This window comes from Cricetulus griseus, chromosome 3, assembly GCF_003668045.3.
Source record: "Cricetulus griseus strain 17A/GY chromosome 3, alternate assembly CriGri-PICRH-1.0, whole genome shotgun sequence".
In the NCBI taxonomy this organism is placed as follows: Eukaryota; Metazoa; Chordata; class Mammalia; order Rodentia; family Cricetidae; genus Cricetulus; species Cricetulus griseus.
The window spans coordinates 193,997,124-194,013,725 of record NC_048596.1 but is presented as its reverse complement, the minus strand read 5'-3'; the positions used below and the strand labels follow the sequence as shown (position 1 = coordinate 194,013,725).

General features: G+C 50.8%; 1 protein-coding gene across 2 annotated transcripts in view; it reads right to left on the bottom strand.

Moving 5' to 3' along the window:
• The window catches only part of Cmip (c-Maf inducing protein), a 198,383-nt gene that overhangs the window by 60,228 nt on the left and 121,553 nt on the right, over positions 1 to 16,602 (bottom strand). For both annotated transcript variants that reach the window (XM_027410781.2, XM_027410780.2), the window contains exon 3: positions 11,633 to 11,683. In XM_027410781.2, coding sequence (XP_027266582.1) covers positions 11,633 to 11,683 — 51 coding nt within the window. The remainder of the gene's footprint in view (positions 1 to 11,632; positions 11,684 to 16,602) is intronic.

Below are 16,602 nucleotides of genomic sequence, written 5' to 3'. Positions count from 1 at the left end.
GATAAGGACAGATGGAGCTGTCAGTCTCTGAGGTGGAATTTGGGCCTGGCTACATTGAGAAAACTATTTAATCAGAGGGTCAGTTCTATTGTTTGTAAAATGTCACCTCCCAGGGACACTGTGCAGCTTAGACAAGATGACAGATGGAATGGATGGAATCTAGTAGTCACTCAACACACACTCATTGTGTTTTCCTTTTTCTCTGGCCGCTAAAGCCTGCGGTGCATTCATGTCATCAGGAGGGAATGTTGCCATGACGTAGTGTACAGTAGCCTTACCCCAGTTCATGACTTAGATTTGAATTTGTTGATTTTATTGAGACAGGGTCACATGTAGCCAGACTGGCCTTGAATTCACTGCATAACTAAGAACTAACCAAGAACTCCTGACCCTCCTAACTGCACTTCCTAAATTCCCAGATTACAGGTATACACCGCTGTCCCTGGTTTATGAAGTGTGAGGAATTGAACTCAAGGTTTTGTGTATGCTTGATACACACTCTACCAACTAAGCCAGGCTCTCTAAGCAGCCATGTGATTGGAGCCTGTAAACCACTCTTTGAGAACCAATGAGGCAGGGATTCAAAAATCCTTTGTCTGAATTGGTTGGGAGGCTGGGACAGCTGAGATCTGTGCAGAGAATTCAGCTTAGACTTCAACAAGATCCTTACGAACTAGCACCCACAGATGCCTGCTGCCATCTTGTCAGTGTCAAGGTCCTGGAAAACTATCCCATCTAAGGACAGACACAGCTCTTGCAGAGAGTCTGGCTCAAGCACCTAGAGATGTACACTGGTTTTTCTACTATTTGAGGAACACAGTGCCCTGGCACAATGCAGCCGCCACATAGCAGCTGTTGAGAGTGGACTTGAGTCCCCACGAGTGAATGTCTCTGCCTGTCTGTGGGGCTCCTTATGTGCTAGGCCCATCCTGAAAGCTCAAAGTACCCGATGCCATAAGGGTCTCCGGGCTTTTGACACCAACACTAGCCAATTAGCTTCTCCCCAAGCCTCCCCTTCCCTGGACCTGTGCCACTGCCCCACTGGGTATGCCTGATCACCTCTGGAAGGGTGAGGGCGATTTCCTCTGTGGGGACAGTTGTGGCTGCTCTTTCAAGTCTCTGTTTAGCCTTGTTTCCAAGCCAATGGGCGGGCAGGAGCCACTGAGGTCAACACAGAACTGCAAGCCACCATCGTCTCCTTCACTGGGCCACTCAACCACTATGCCACCCTGAAAGCAAGACAACATCCCCAGATCAGAGCACCCCACTGCCACCACAGCCTCCTGAGGAACAGAGATCATGTCAAATGATGACGCTGCCTTCTGGTTATGTCTGGAAAAGTCATCCACAAAGAGAAGGAGGGGGGAAAAATCAAATAAAATTCTGCCTTAAAGGGTAGAAAGCAGGCTTGCCCACAAACCATGTATGTGAAAACCCTCCCTGTGCGGCTCAGTGACTCATCGGTCCCCATCAAAGCGTGTGCTGATGACACATGGAAGCTCCAGTCCCCTCCTTGCTTGGGAGGAAAACAACCCACAGATGCCACTTCTTTTCAGAATTCTGGGAGAGCCACCATGCTGCTTAGGGACCCAGGCAGGGGAGGGGATCTCAGAAAGTCAGGTCTCTAGGAGTGCCAGAGAAGGACAGGAGGGTTCAAGGGCAGTCTTGGAGACCCAACTCCTCCATCTTCTATAATGTGCATGTGTTGTGTTATGTATGTACATGAGTGGAGGCTCGTGAACTGTCACCTGGAGTTCCTTCCTTCCTTCGTAGACAAGGTCACTCACTAGGACCTGGAACTTGCTGATTAGGTGAGGCTGGCTGGTCAGTGATCCCTCGGGGAATCTGTCTGTCTCTGCCCCTTCAGTGCTGAGGTTAAAAGCATGTATTAAAGGGGGGGGGAGGAATTCTGAGGGTGAAATTCATGCTGAGCCATCTTCCCCTCCCCTCCCTCACTAGCCTTGCTGCTTGGGGCAGGTCACTGTATCTATCTAGTCTGGGTTCCAGATGTTTAGCCTGGAACAGGAATAGGGAAAATCACCAAATCCCCAGGGTGAGGACTGGATTTCAAAGCCCCTTGTGCTGTAGACAGGAGACACTCAAATTCTCTCCCCTGGTCCTTTTGGGAACCTGGTTTCCCAACATGGATGTCAGTGAATTACGAAAGATCCGAAGCCCCATCAAGCTCCTCTGAACACAATCCAGCAGCCCTTCTTCATCTGTGGCCTGATCTTCATTACCTAGGCTCCACAGGGTCAGTCAGTGGCCTTCCCCATTGGACAAATGTGGAGAAAGAAGCAGCTGCAAGAAGGAAGTACTTGCTTGGCTCACATCTTCAAAGGTGAAGTCCAGAGCCATCAGGCTCCATTGTTTCTGGACTTAAGGTATGGCAGGGTGACCAAGGAGGTATGGCCGATGAGGTTTTTCAACTCACAGCAGCCAAGAAGCAGAGAAAAGGGAGAGGGGATAGGGTTAGTCACACCTCTAGGGACTTACTTCCTCCAGCGAGGCCCCGACTCCTAAAGTGTCCATCAATTCTCAAAAATGTTATCAAATCCTGTGTGGGTCTGTAAAATTACTGATCCATTCAGGATGCAAGAGTCCTCAGAAACTAATTAATTCCAAAAAGCTCACCAGCTGGCAGGCAACCCCCTTCCATATATGAGCCTTTGAGTGACATCTCACATTCAAACCTTAGCACTGTGGTATAAAAATATTAAATGGAGGGAGCCAGACGGTGGTGGCACATGCCTTTAATCCCAGCGCTCGGGAAGCACTGGTAGTCAGATCTCTGAGTTCAAGGCCAGCATGGACTGCAGGGTGAGTTCCATGGCTACACAGAGAAGCCCTGTCTCGGAAAAAAAAAAAAAAAAAAGCCAACAAACAAACAAACAAATGGGAAGTTTCGGAATCCCATTGTTCATAAGTTTACCATTCAGCATTTTTTTAAGCAATATAATGAATAGTAGCACTCTCTTCCGGTCAGAGTGTACCCACGCTGTATATGCCACTAGTCTGTCAGTGGTTAACTCCTTACCCAAACAGCTGTTGTGGTTCCAGTGCTTACACTTAACTCACCCTCCTTTGACAGGCTGTGACTGATGCAAAGGACAGCTGAAGGGCATCATATAAGCACAGATACGGACTTTGGTGCTGGGCAGTTTGGAACTTGGCAAAACACACGCAAAGAATCACATACACTCAGAGCTCAGGACCAGCTGGGCTTTGTCAGTCTTTGGGAGGGTTGAAGTAAGGGATACAGTGCATCTCTCTCTTCCTGAATCTCCAGAGACACCTGCCATATATAAAAGTCAGAAGATGGAGGACCCAAATGGTGAGGTGAGGAGAATGTCTGTGTGATGTTTTAAAAGGAAGACAGCCTGAGCAGCCTGTTAGGCCACGGGTAGGGACAGCTTGTGGGAACACAGGCTTGAGAAGAGAGACTGAGTTTTATTCATACTTTCCTGTGACTGCCACCTGTATTTACAATCACCCCCACCAACCTCTCCCATCTCTACCCGTATCCCCTCTTAAATCCATAACTTCTTCTTTAGTTACTATTGTTACACACACATATATAACCTATTAAGAATAAACTCCATATATAATATAACCTATTGAATCTATTGGGCCTATGTAGATGTATTTAGGGTGACCACTGGGGACTGGGTAATCTATCAGGAAACTTGCTCCTGAAGAAAACTGATTCTTCCTCTTTCGGTAGCCACTGATTGCCTGTAGTTCTTCATCTAAGGGTGGGGACCTTGTAAGATTTCCACATTGATACCAAAACTGGTACCATTGTGCAGGTCTTGTTTAGACAACTATATTAGTGAAGTTTCGTGAGTGCAACATCCCTATCATATCTAGATACATGTTATCTAACACGTGTTCCTGGTCCTCTGGCTCTTATAATCTGTCCCCTCTATGGAAATTTTCTCTGAGTCTAGTGACGATGACAGTCAACTCTGCAGTCTGGACAGTTAAGATCTGTGTGCTTTGTTACATGTGATCATAGTTCAATTTTTAAAGCCATAAAAAGTATGAGCAGGTTCACAGCAATTGAAAAATCTTTTGAAGTTCTTTGTCCTTTTCAATATTTAAAAACAAATGGGAGGTGCACTTTCTAGTTAGTACCCCCTACCCTAAGACTCTCATCCCCTCCCCTCAGAAGCAGTGGGTATGCAACTACTCAGGAAAAACAGTGGTCAGCCTCCACTCACGGTGACTATACGGTGACCATAAACGTGTCCCACAGCCTGGTGACTCACTCCCACGCACCCACAGTGGGAATGTGAGCACAGACACCAGAGTGTTCCTGTCTGTACCAGGCCTAACTGGACATGTCCTGTCACAGAGGATTAACAAGCTGAGACACACCCACAGCAGAACAAACGACACCCAGCATGAACAGAATACAGCATCACTACACAAAGAACCTGTCTAAGTCTCACAAACCTAATTTTTAACCTCCAAGTCCAAAGGCACAAATAAGTCCTTTGACAATACCGAGTTCAGGCAGGCCAAACTAATCATAGACGCTGCTAGGAGTATGGGAACTGGACACCCATTGCAGGTCATCACACCCCAGGATTCCTGTAGAGAGTTCTCTGGGCCACGTCTTTTGATCTGGATGCTTCTCTCTGGGCTACTGGGAAGAGCTGATCTAAAGGACAGAAGATCCTGTAACAAGCCTAGTCTGGGGGCACCTGTCCATAACATCGATCTCAGCCACCTGGGAAGCCGTGGCAGTAGGATGGCAAATTTAAATAACTTAGCAAGATCCCCTCTCGGAAACAAACACATCACCGGTTGAGGAGACAGCTCAGTGGTCCAGTACTTACTCTTCTAACACAGAATCCCCAACACTGGGGAGATAGGTGAGAGGATGGGAAGGAGGAAGGCAGACAGGAAGAAAAAAGAATGTGAGGTGGGGTGCTGTCCCTCAACTCCATGCCTTCCATATCTGTAACTCTGCAAACTATGAAGGAAGAAACTGGAAGGGACAAAGCTAACTCAGCTAGGTTTGAATCCCAGCCCCGCCAGTGTCCCACAGAGGGTCACTGAACCATTTTGTTGGTTTGGTTTGGTTTGGTTTTTTGAGACAGGGTTTCTCTGTAATTTTGGAGCCTGTCCTGGAACTCGTGCTGTAGACCAGGCTAGCTGGAACTCACAGAGATCCACCTGTCTCTGTCTCTTGAGCGCTGGGATTAAAGGTGTACTACACCACTGTCCTGGTTCCTGTGTTCTTTCTACTCATCCTTTAAGATGGACATCATTAAACCTTGGGGTTCTAAGAAGTCACCCAGCATGGCTCCCAACATCAGACGGTGACTAGTAATTGTTTTCTCTACCATAAAGGAAGCCTGGGAGCATGGCTCTCCTCCCCAAGGCCACCCAACCTCTGCCACTTGTTAGTTTCAATCCCAGGAGTTCCCCTTGTTGTTAGTTACGGGGACCCCAGTGACTCTGAGGGGCCGCACTGAGGCTGTAAGACACTGGAGACTAGTGGCCTGGGCCACCAAAGGCCTCCACACTTGGGTCCTCCTGAGCCAATCACCTTTGTTCTCCGGGTCACCACAGGGCTTTCCTGCAGTGCTGGAGTAGGGTGGCCTCTCACAGCTCAACTTTTACAAGGCTCCCAGAGTCCCTCTGATGTTTCTGGGACTGAATGCCAAGAGCTAACCTGGATGGGCAAGGCAGGCATGTGGTGAGGCAGGACACATGGAGCCACATAAAGAGTGCTGCTGCAGCGACTGGGAAGTGAGGAGCCAGGCCAGGTCCGGGCACTGAGTACAAGGGAGTGGTGTGGCATATCTGGACAGGCATGGGAGCCAGGTCTGACAGTGGCTATGTTGGCCAGCAGCCAAGAACAGGTGACCAGTCAGCCAACCCATAACCCTCAACACATCTGGAAGGCCTGGAAGGGAAAGCAAAGCTCTCTCTCGTGTGTGCTCTAGGCACACAGGGCTGAGGACAGACTGGGGTCTGTGAAAGCTAACTGTCTGGGGAGGAAGGGAGATATCCTTGTGCCCCCTCCCCCAGCTTTCAGACTACTGAAACAATAGGCCCCAAGCAACTAGAATTTCTCCCAGGGAATTCATGCAGAAAGAAAGAAAAGGCTGGAGTCAGGGCACCAGGCAAATCCCTCTGTGAGAATGCACATAGTTATGACAACTCTCAGACCACCTCATGGGCAAGTCTGGAGCAGAGACAATGATGGGTCAGTGACTGATGGTGCCACCCCTCAAACAAAGACTGCTTAGTTGTGTGCAGTCTATAGCTAAACTTCATGTCCCTGTCTTGAAGATGGACTTGGGGGGAAGTTACTGTGACTCTTGGTCCCTCCTTCCCATTTTTTTACTATTATGTGTCTGTTTAATTGGCATACAGAAAGCAGTGGCCAAGCCTGGATAGTTAGGCTGCCAGGGCCCAGGATTTGAGCCTAATAATCCAGTAGCTACCTGTGGGTCACATGTGCATACAGAGGTGTGAGTATGTGCCAAAGTGTGTGCTCTGCGTGTGCATGTCTGGAGCTATGCTCCAGGCTGGGGAAGGAAGATTGGGTTCTGGACTCAAGGCAGGCCTCTGTTCAAAGGCTATGTGACTGGGTGAACACAGGTGTAATTTCTCAGTCCCACTGTCCACATCTGAAACAGGGACATAGGAGAAGCAGGCCTTCCCTGCAGCAGTGATGCTGAGCCACGAGAGGCTAGGCACGGGCTCAGTGTAGCGTGAGTGCATGGTGACTACCTGCTGCTTTGCGATTGGGGGTGTGTCTGCCTGGATACTCCAGGAGAAGATCCACAGATCAGAGAGGAAAGAGAAGTCCAAGTCACAGCACAGAATCCGGGGATGGGCCCTTCCCAGGGTGACATCCTGGCCAGGGAGAGACAGAGCCAGGGTGATAGTGCTTGTACAGAGCCCCAAGCTTCCCATGCCAGGAGTGCTCTGGCTTAGCCTTCAGCAAGGGGGGCAAGATGAGCTGTCACCTCAGGGCCCTCTGTCATCCTGACCTGGTGCCCCAGCAATCCTGTCACAAGCCAGGTCTCCTCCCTGTGTGGGGTATAGGATGAGATTCCTGGACTCCTGAGAGTATGAGCAGCAAAGAGCCTATGCAGGGACCTTGACAGTGACTGCCCTCGACCAGGGGCTCTGAACACATACAGGTCCATCCTCACTGCATGGCAACTGCCCAGTATACTTCTAAGAAGCCGTTTGTCTTGGCAATGTCTTCATTCTCTTGGGCTCCAGCCCCTCTTCCATAAGTCGAGAGAGACAAAGGCTTCGAAGAGCTATCCTGAGGTTCAAGACGGCAAATGTATGTGGAACACAGACATAGGGTATTCAAGAGCCTAGGAAACCCTGTGTGGCCAACACTAGTAGGAAGTCTTTGTGAGGATTCACTGGTCTGCCAGGAGGCCAGAAGAGGTGAGGAGGGGGTGTAGCAGGGGCACTGGTTTCTACAGACCCACTTCACTTCCCTCACAAACAATAGGTTCTATGGTCTTCACAAAGACTCAGTAAGTGAGGTGCTTCTGACACCCCATTTCAGAGAAGAAAACTGAGGCATCAGTCAGTATTTTCTTTCCACGGACAACACACAAATACAGTGGCTGCCCTCCTACAGTATAGCACTTTTACTTTTTCATCCTCCAAAGCACAGAGCGGGGACAGAGGTCTGAACAGGGGTGGCTATGAGGCCATACCTTCCAGGGACTTGGGAAAGCCTGCTAGGGAGAAGCTGTGGACAGCTGTAGACAGCTGTGGCCCTGTGTATACAAAGGCTAGCCAGCCTCTTGTCACACACTGCACCTGTGCCCTGTCCCGGGGCCTGTTGTGTTTTTATTGACCCACTTTCCCTAGAGAACACAATCATTGCAGGTTTTACGACTTCTGTGCAGTGGCCTCTGAACCATACCAGGAAGCCAAGACCAAGCTGCAGAGTCTCAGTTGTGTAGGGGAGGGCAAGGCACCTGGCTAAGGGTTCAATCACCAGTCATAATACTCCTCAAGGTATCTAGGCAGGCTTGCCCCTCACGGCTGTGTGCACTGGAGCTCTCGTCTCCAAAGCCCAGAGAGAAAAACAGGCCAGTTTCTCACAGTTTTGTAATCATATGCCGTGCCCTTATATCCTGAACACCGTTGGTGTCACACAACCTAGGCTGTCCCCTCATAGCCTTGTTATACACATGGCTTAGTTAGTGCACACAGTTGGCCTGTCCTTTCACAGTAACATATATTTGGATGGGTCATTCTTTTTTTTTTGGGGGGGGGGGCCTTGAACACCCGTTAGGCCTTTCTTCTTATGACCTAGTACAATATAACAAGCCTGTTCCCTCCCAGGGTTGTATAACAGATCTGTCTCCTTACAGCCTTTACACATGGATGGGCCTGTCTCCTCGAAGCTTCATACACACAGTAGGACCTTATCTGTCATGCCAGGCTTGTCTCTTCATGGCCTTGTACACATGGATGGACCTGTCTCCTAACAGCTGTGTACACACAGTAGGATCTTATCTGTCCTCTCAAGCTTGTCTGCTCACAGCCTTTCACACACAGAAGCACCTGTGACCTCATGGCCTTGTACACATGGCAGGCTGTTCCCTCGAAGCCTCGTACACATAGGCTATCTCTGCAGATCCTGTCCTCTGAGGGCCGGGGCAGGAGCAAAGAGGAGCATCTGAGTCAGAACTGAGGCCTCATTAACTCTGTATGACTGTTTATGTTCCACACCCAAGGGAATTGGCCTCAAGGGCCTACTGCCTAAACCAAACAGGACAGCCTCCCCAGCGAGCCCCAGACTGCAGGCTGGGGATTTGGGTAGGGCAGAACAACTCTTTCCCATCCCATTCCTAGTACAGGAGGGGGCTCGTCCCCCTATGGGACTCCAGGCTTCTCTGGGCTCCCCTGACCAAGGCTGCTGTGGGAGAGAAGGCAAGGGAACGAGGGAGAAAGAAAGGACTCAGGGCTCATAGCCTCAGAACCAACCACTCGATCAAGAGAATCTATCCCGGCAGAGAAAATGGTGGTGAGGGAACCTCTCAGCCAAGAGGGTCATGATGGCAGTGGGGAGCACACAAGGAGACCCCAGTAGAGACCTCCTGACTATTTTTTTTTTAAATCAGGCAAGAATCCTACAAGGGGGCTTGGTCACACTTTGTTGTGTCCCTCAGGACAGCCTGAGGTGGACTCCGCAGCATCCCTTGGCTGAGGAGCCCTGTCCTGCTAAAGGGCCATATGCTGTATTTGCAGAAAAATCGTTTTAAGATCCAGTTTTGCCATCCTGAGGAAACACACTGCCCTGGGCAAGTCCAGGCAAGTTAAACTGGGAGACACAGTATCTGAGAGGAGTGCGTCACACTACAAAAAGAGCACACTCTATATATACTCCCTGTAGTAGGCCACATGCAGAAAATTCACAAATTCAAACCGTGGTTGTGGGATTGCTAAATGTCCTAAATTCTGACGTTCCACTGTCAGCTCCCCCCACCCCCACCCCGCCCCGTGTTAAAAATGAAAAAAAGGAGCAAGTAAATAAAAAAAGAAGAGAGCTCCATGATGGCTGCCTTTACCTGTGGAGGAAAAGAGTGGCTGGGCTGACTCAGAGCCAGAGAGAGAGTTGCATCCTGAATGGGCGGATGAGTCCAAATCTCAGGCAGTCTAACAGAGAGGAGGCAGGATGGACCCACAGGTCTGGATTAAAGTTGCTGTGCAACTATGGGCAAGCTGTTTGGCCTCTCTGAACTCTAGTTCCCATACTGGCTAAATGACAGCAGAACAGAAGTGTCTAAGCTAGGCCTGATACATTATGAGCTTCAGTAACTGTATTCAGTTAAATGAACCAACCCCCAGATCTGTTTGGACAGGACAAGGAAAAGCAAGGGTTAGAATCCAGGACTTCCAGCTGACATTACTAGCTGGAAGTATTCCCCCTAACAGCTTATGATTCTCCGTCACTTTGCAAGGTTGGACAACAAGGTTTAACAACTCTCACCAAACTTACACCTCCAGGAGCCATCATTAAATCACGTTGCTATACCAAGAGACCACTGCCACCTAGTGGCCGAATACCCAAATCATCCCAGGCCAACTGCCCCAAGGAGACTACACTAGCATCTCATACAAGCTTATATGGTAGGAATGAGGGTCACCACCTAACTCTTGGAGGAGGGGACAGCGCCTGGCAAGGCCACTGCCATCCTCTGACAACTTTGGCTTAGTTTTCCTGGGTGCTTTCAAAGAAAGTTTTCACTCACTGAATTTAGGAATCATAAAGATGGCAGGCACCACCAGAATTGAGACCCAGGCCCTTTAAGAACCACTGGAGACCCAAGGACATCCTCCTTAGCTCTAGATTCACTTTGTAAATCTCACACATAATCAATCCTAGGCTTCAACTCTGAAATGATCTTTCCACCAAAGTCTCTTGGAATTTCATTTTCTTGTAAGCCTCCAACTGGTGGCAAGCCTCCTGCCTCAGACTCCTAAGTGCTAGAAACATAGGCATGTGCCACCAAGCTCAGCTTGAAACTCCATTTTACGCCACTTCATAAGCACAGCTTCGGAGGTGTGCCTGGAGTGCAGGTGGAGGAAACATTCACCACCTTCAAAAGGTTGGTGGTGAGTCAGGATCCCCTGAACCTTCCTGGGCCTTTGCAGGTTGCAGGAAGCTGAGCTGCAGACTGAGCCTACCTTTCCTGGACTAAGCCTGGCACAGACAGGAATGAACTTCACAGAGGCACGGCACTGGTGAAACGGAGAGCAAGAATCCTGCCTAGTTGCCTGTACACAGTAGGTGCTCAATAAATGCAGTGTCACCCTAATGATTCCTACTTGGCTCAGACTCGGCACCAGGCAGAGAGCAAGAAGATGAACAGATAACCGGGGAGGAGAGGAACATTTCTCGGGGACAATCATGTGATTTTTCTGGGTTCTCCTTCGCTCTATTGCATGCTGCCAGCCTCAGGCCCTTCAGGCCACCATGGCATGGTCCACACCTACAATGGTGAGTGCTGAAACACGGTTCAGAAGGCAGAGGAGGGAGACAAGAGATATTCTAGGATGCACCACCGATGCCCTGTGACCGGGATCCATCGCCTGGGCCACGGAACTGGGTCCCCCGGGGGCTTTTCTCATCAGGAAAGCTGGCCCGGGCCTAAGAAGTGACAGCAGGAATCTGCCATCTCCAAGTGCCAGAAGCTTGAAACTTCCACATGAGTGAGAAAGAGAGTGAGGCTGGAGAGCCAGGCCACCAAAAGGAGCAAGATTGGTGAACACGAGCCACTCTGCACACTTCCAAAGCTTCTTGTTCAAGGAACCTTCTGGACCCCAGAATCCAGCCTCCCTGGACCCCAGGTCTGCCCTCCCTGTGATGAAAGCAGGCCTAGGATCCTCCTGGAAGCAAGGGAGCAGCAGTTGAATGGCTCCAAGCTGAGTGGCCACCACCTGCTTCTATCACAAGGCACAGCACTTGGGGGGGGGGAGGGAGCAGAGGCTTCCAACAAGAGCAGTTGAGCCACCCAAGAGGCGACATTCCCCACCTCCAGGCCAGTGTCCTGCCTGGTTCTCAGCCAGCACTCTGTAAGCCCCAAGTAGCAGCTGCAAAACCACCAGTAGGGGTCTGACTTACCTTCCACTGCAGAGAATGGAACCACTGATCTCGCAGGTAGCTGTTGGCAGCCTGTAACAAGAAGAACAGGAGAGTGGCAGGTCATTATTTTCTGGAATGTCTCAAACCATCTTACTGATCTCCACACAAGCCCCTAACCACTGCCATCTGCTCCGAGGCCCTAGTTTGCCTCTTGAAAAACTGTGTACTGACCCTTGAGAACAAAATCAGAACAGAAGACATGGCTGCCAGGATGGGATAGTTTTGCTTGGTATAAGAGCTGGAGCACTTTCCCTGTGTTTATACATACTGATTGACTTTGGATGGTGGGAACTGGCCAAATAAGTGGACCAGTGCCTCTGTTCTGTCAGGACTGCCCAGGAACCTGGCCTCTCACACCCATGGTTCTCTCAACACTCCCCACAACCGGCTTCCAACACTTTGCACATATGTACCAGAGCTGAGCCTTGGAAAGACCCAGGCTTAAGTCATGGCCTTGATCACAGCCTAGGTGTGAGCAAGTCATCCAATGACACAAGGCCTTCAGAGGCCTGTGAAGAGAAGCACCACCCTCCCAAGTCTGTGGCTTACCTGCACCCCCAGCTCTGGTCAGCACTGACTCAGTATCTGGTCTCATGATGATGAGCCATGGGGTGTGCAACATTGGGATGGTGCAAATACCTTGAAGATGTTCAACAAAGGCTCACCCAAGTAAACGGCTCTGGCCACAGCATGTGCTGCCTTCTCTGGTATGAATAATCTCCACAGTTAGTGCTATCAAGGAGACTTTTCTCTGGTGTGAATAATCTTCACAGTTAGCGCTCTCAAGGAGACTTGGAGTTCTCGTGAGCAAGGGTAAACCAGGATGGGCCTGCTCCAGTACAGCCCTAGTCCATAGCTGTGTCTATACTTTTAACATATCACAGTGGTGGGAGGAATGATGGGGGGGGTGCTCCAAAAACATGCACAAACTAACCACCTGTGGTGGCACTATCCTGTGGGGGTAAAGAGATGCCACAGATGGTACATCGAGGCTCTTGTGACAGGGAGCCCACTCTGGATTATGTAGTGGCCCAGTGGGATCACAGCATCCATGAGAGGGAGGCAGGAGGGCCAATCAGACTAAAGCAGGGAGATGGTGAAAGCCATAGATTCCAAGGAGCATCCAGAATCTAGGAAAGGAGACAGACTCCCTCCTGGGCCTCAGAAGCAGAGCGCTGGCCACCCCTGATGCTGGCATGTGGCACTTCTGATCCCAGTGGGCAACTTCAGAAGATCCAACTGATCTTGGGATGAGAGTCAAGTCCAGCCTACCCTGGGCTCCACCGTCACCTTCCTGAGATGGACCTGGGGACTTATATGTCTCAATGGTGTGCACAGTCTCATCATTCCCAGCTCCTTTCCTTCTCCCCTCCCCCACAGTGCAAGCACACACAGTTTGTGACTTGGCTAGTAAGCATGAGCTAATGTGACATGAGAGGGCAGAAGCTTTGCTTTTAAGAGCCAGTGCATGACTTAGCCCTGTCCTCTCCCATGCAGTAGCAGCAGAAATAGCTCAGATGCGTGCTGCAGAACAGACGCCCAGCAGCCTCAGGGAATTGGCCAGTGTGAACTGGGTAAGTGGGCAGATAGATGGATAGGTGGGTAAATGGGTACATGGATGTATGGAGTGGTAAGTGGTTAGGTGCATACGTGGATGGAAAGATGGGATGGATAGATGCACAGAGGGTGGTAAGTGGGTGAAAGGGTAAGTGTGCATGCAGATGGATAGATGGGTAAATGTGTGGCTGCGAAGGTTGTGTGTAGATTGATAGATGAGGTAGGTAAGTACACAGAAGGATAAGTGGGTGGACGGACGGATGGATGGATGGATGGATGGATACATGGATGGATACACGGATGGATGGGTGTGTATGTAGATTGATGGATGAGGTAGATTTGCTGACAGATCTAAGTGGATAGGTGCATTCACGGATGGATGCACAAGCACAGGAGAGGAAAAAGGAGAGGGAAGTAAACAAGAGGATTGGTGACAACATCCATATACCCATTTCATGGATCCTCAAAGAACCCTTCAACTCTGACACCCTCTTTTGCTGAGTCTCCCAAAACAAGCATGGCAGTAAGTCCCTGAACACCTGTGTCCCAGGCTTGGATTGTCTTTGATTCTGTGATAACCAAGGAGACAAGTACTGTGGTCCAGTTACACGTGAAGAAATGAGGCCCAGAAGCTTCCCACTGCTCAGAGCACTTGGCTAGCAGAGCAGACTGGGATCATACCCCAGGCCCATCTCTCTCGTGGCCTGCTTGCCCCAGAACCCCCTGGGGAGCAGGCAAACAGTGTACCTGGCTCTTATGGGTTTGGGCCGTGGCTCTAGGAGCTGCTTTTCCCCTTGGCAGTCAATGAAAAACATGGCACCTATTCTCAGAATTGAGTGGTCAACATGGAAAGCAGAGTGGGCCAGGCAGTGTGTGACAAAGGTGAGATGTCTTTCAGCAGAGGATGCCAGGTGACACTCTTGAGTCCCAGTACAGGCCTACCCAAGTGGCTTCTGGCACAGGGCAAGTTGGCCTGGCTGTGCTGTAGCCAGAAGAAGCATCTGTCTATGAAGTTCCATTGCAGCCAGAGTGGCAGCAGAGAGGAGCCAAGACTACCAGATCCCAGGGCTCACTAGGCACAGTGTGCCTTGAGGGTGACTTGGAGGAGAATCCCCAGGAACTTCAGAGAAAGCTCACAGCCCACCTTGCCCCCACGGCCTTAGGCTTGCTCTGGTGGCTCTCTGCCTTTGCCTGGTGATAATCTTCCCACAGGGCTGGCTCCAGGCAAGCCTGCCCAACTTCCTCTGCAGAGGCTGCCAAGTTCTAGCTCATTGTTGCATTGTCCGTGAGGTGAGAAAAACAGCTCGGAGCCTGCAGGGACTGTTCCCAAGTTCTGCTTCCTGGACCAATCTCCAGGAAAAACAGCAAAGAGCAGCCGGGAAAGCTCTCTCTCATTCTCTGTCTCTGCCTCTCACTTCCAGTAAGCAAGGAACCCATCCCTGCCCCTGTCCCTGCCAGCTACTGGCGTGTGGGGTAAACAGTTGTCCATCACCCATGGGGCTTTCAAGACTGGCAATTGGGGGGGAGGGGAGGTAGGACTGTTGGGAAGGAGGGTCCACTTTCCCTCCTTACTCAAGCCACCTTGGATTCTGTCTGCTCTTCCTTAAGGGTAGACCCTCTGCCTTGAGCATATCAGTAGTTCATGGTTCCTCAGTGCTCGGCACTTCACCAGAAGCCACCAGCAATGTGCCCCACATAAGGCATACACCGTGTAGGTGCTTAGAAGCTGGCCTCCTCACAATGGTGCTGACAAGAAGGTGGTAAGAGAGAAACAAGATTAGCAGGCTTCTGCTGTTGCTGGGGCCTGCTAAAACATGCCTTAGGGAGTTCACACCGAAATCACAAAGTGCCCAGGAGCACTCACTGGCCCCCATGCTGAGCACGGGTGCCTTGTCCACTGCATCTGCAGGAGGACTGCTCGGTGGTACCTAAGGGGATGTGTGGGAAGGTTTACTCAGCCTTCCTGGAACCCCCCAGCTCAGGTCCCAGTGGCTGGATTTCCAGGAAGACATGCTATTGATAAGAAAGCCAGAATGGGAAAGGCAGTCCATAGAAGGGCACTGGGATCGGAGGAGGAATCCAGGAGGATGCTATAGAAGCAGAAAGACATGCTGTGAGCCTAAGGAGACATTAGAGGAAAAGAAAGAAACAGCAAAAGCTGGAGAGGGAGGGAGGGAAGGGGGAAGAGAAGAGCAGAGAGATAGGCAGAGAAGGAAACAGAAGGGAGACAAGGGTGGAGAGACAGAAAGACAGACACAGAGACAGAAGAGAATGCTTGGAGGAGGGAGATGTACTAGACTAGACAGCACAGACACAGCAGAACCCTGACACTTGGTGTGGCTCGGCGCTGAGAAAGAACGTTTCTCAATCAATGGCATCAATTAAACTCAAGCTCACGCCACCACAGGAGCTGGTAGCTGCAGTGCCCAGGCTCGGCTCAAAACACTCCAGGGCTTCTGCTATCCTGCCACAGGCCCTTGGCACTTCCACTGGGCTATGACCCCCTAGGCGGTGACCCTTCGGCCTACCTAACTACTTCCAGGTCCCTTTCCACCTTGGGGCAAGGAAGATCTATCCCCAGTCACTGAGGCTGTTCTTGGTGACACCTGAACTTTGGGTCCTAACATAGTATGTCACTCAAGAATGAAGACAAAGCCAAGGCCCTGACATCCGTCACACATAGCATGTGAACCAGAATGCTCAGCAGAGGCCCTACCCAGCGCCTCTGTCATCCCCCTGGGGAATAGAGAAGCCATACACAATTAAGGAGTCAAGGGACCAGCAGGGACAGGTGGCCAATCTAGTCTGCCTCCCTTGGTCTGATGGGAATGCAGGCAGGAGAGAGACCCATGGGTGGGCAGGGGCAGGGCTACACCCACCTAGCTCTCTGGAGGGAGATTGCGCTGCTTCCCTGAGTTGGGCTCCGGATTGCAGCAGTAGCAGCTGCAGCCTCTTCTCCTCTCTTCTTCTCTCCTCCTCTGCTGCTCCTGTCTCTGACTGAGCAGCCACCAAGCAGGGGCGGCAAGCTTGGAGGACGCTGGGGCAGCCTGGTTTGTCAGCCCACAGGGGGAGCTCTGACGCGCCGCTCAGCCCACTGCAGTTGGGAGAGTCATCACTGCCGCCAGCCAGGGCCATGTCCAGGTTAAAGGGACATGCCCAGAGATAGCCAGCACGCCTCGCTCCTCTGACCCAGGGTGATGCTCTAGCCTTCCTTGGAGGGCAAGGTTGCCCTCTCTAGTCCCAGAAACAAAAGGCTCCCCTGCCAGTGAGTGGGGACCACTATTAACAGAGGAACCAGGGCTCCCTGACTATTTCTCACATACCCAGCCTTCTGCCCCTTAGTCCCTGATCTGTCTAGTGTCCCCTCTGTCCCTTAAGAGCTTTCTATGGTT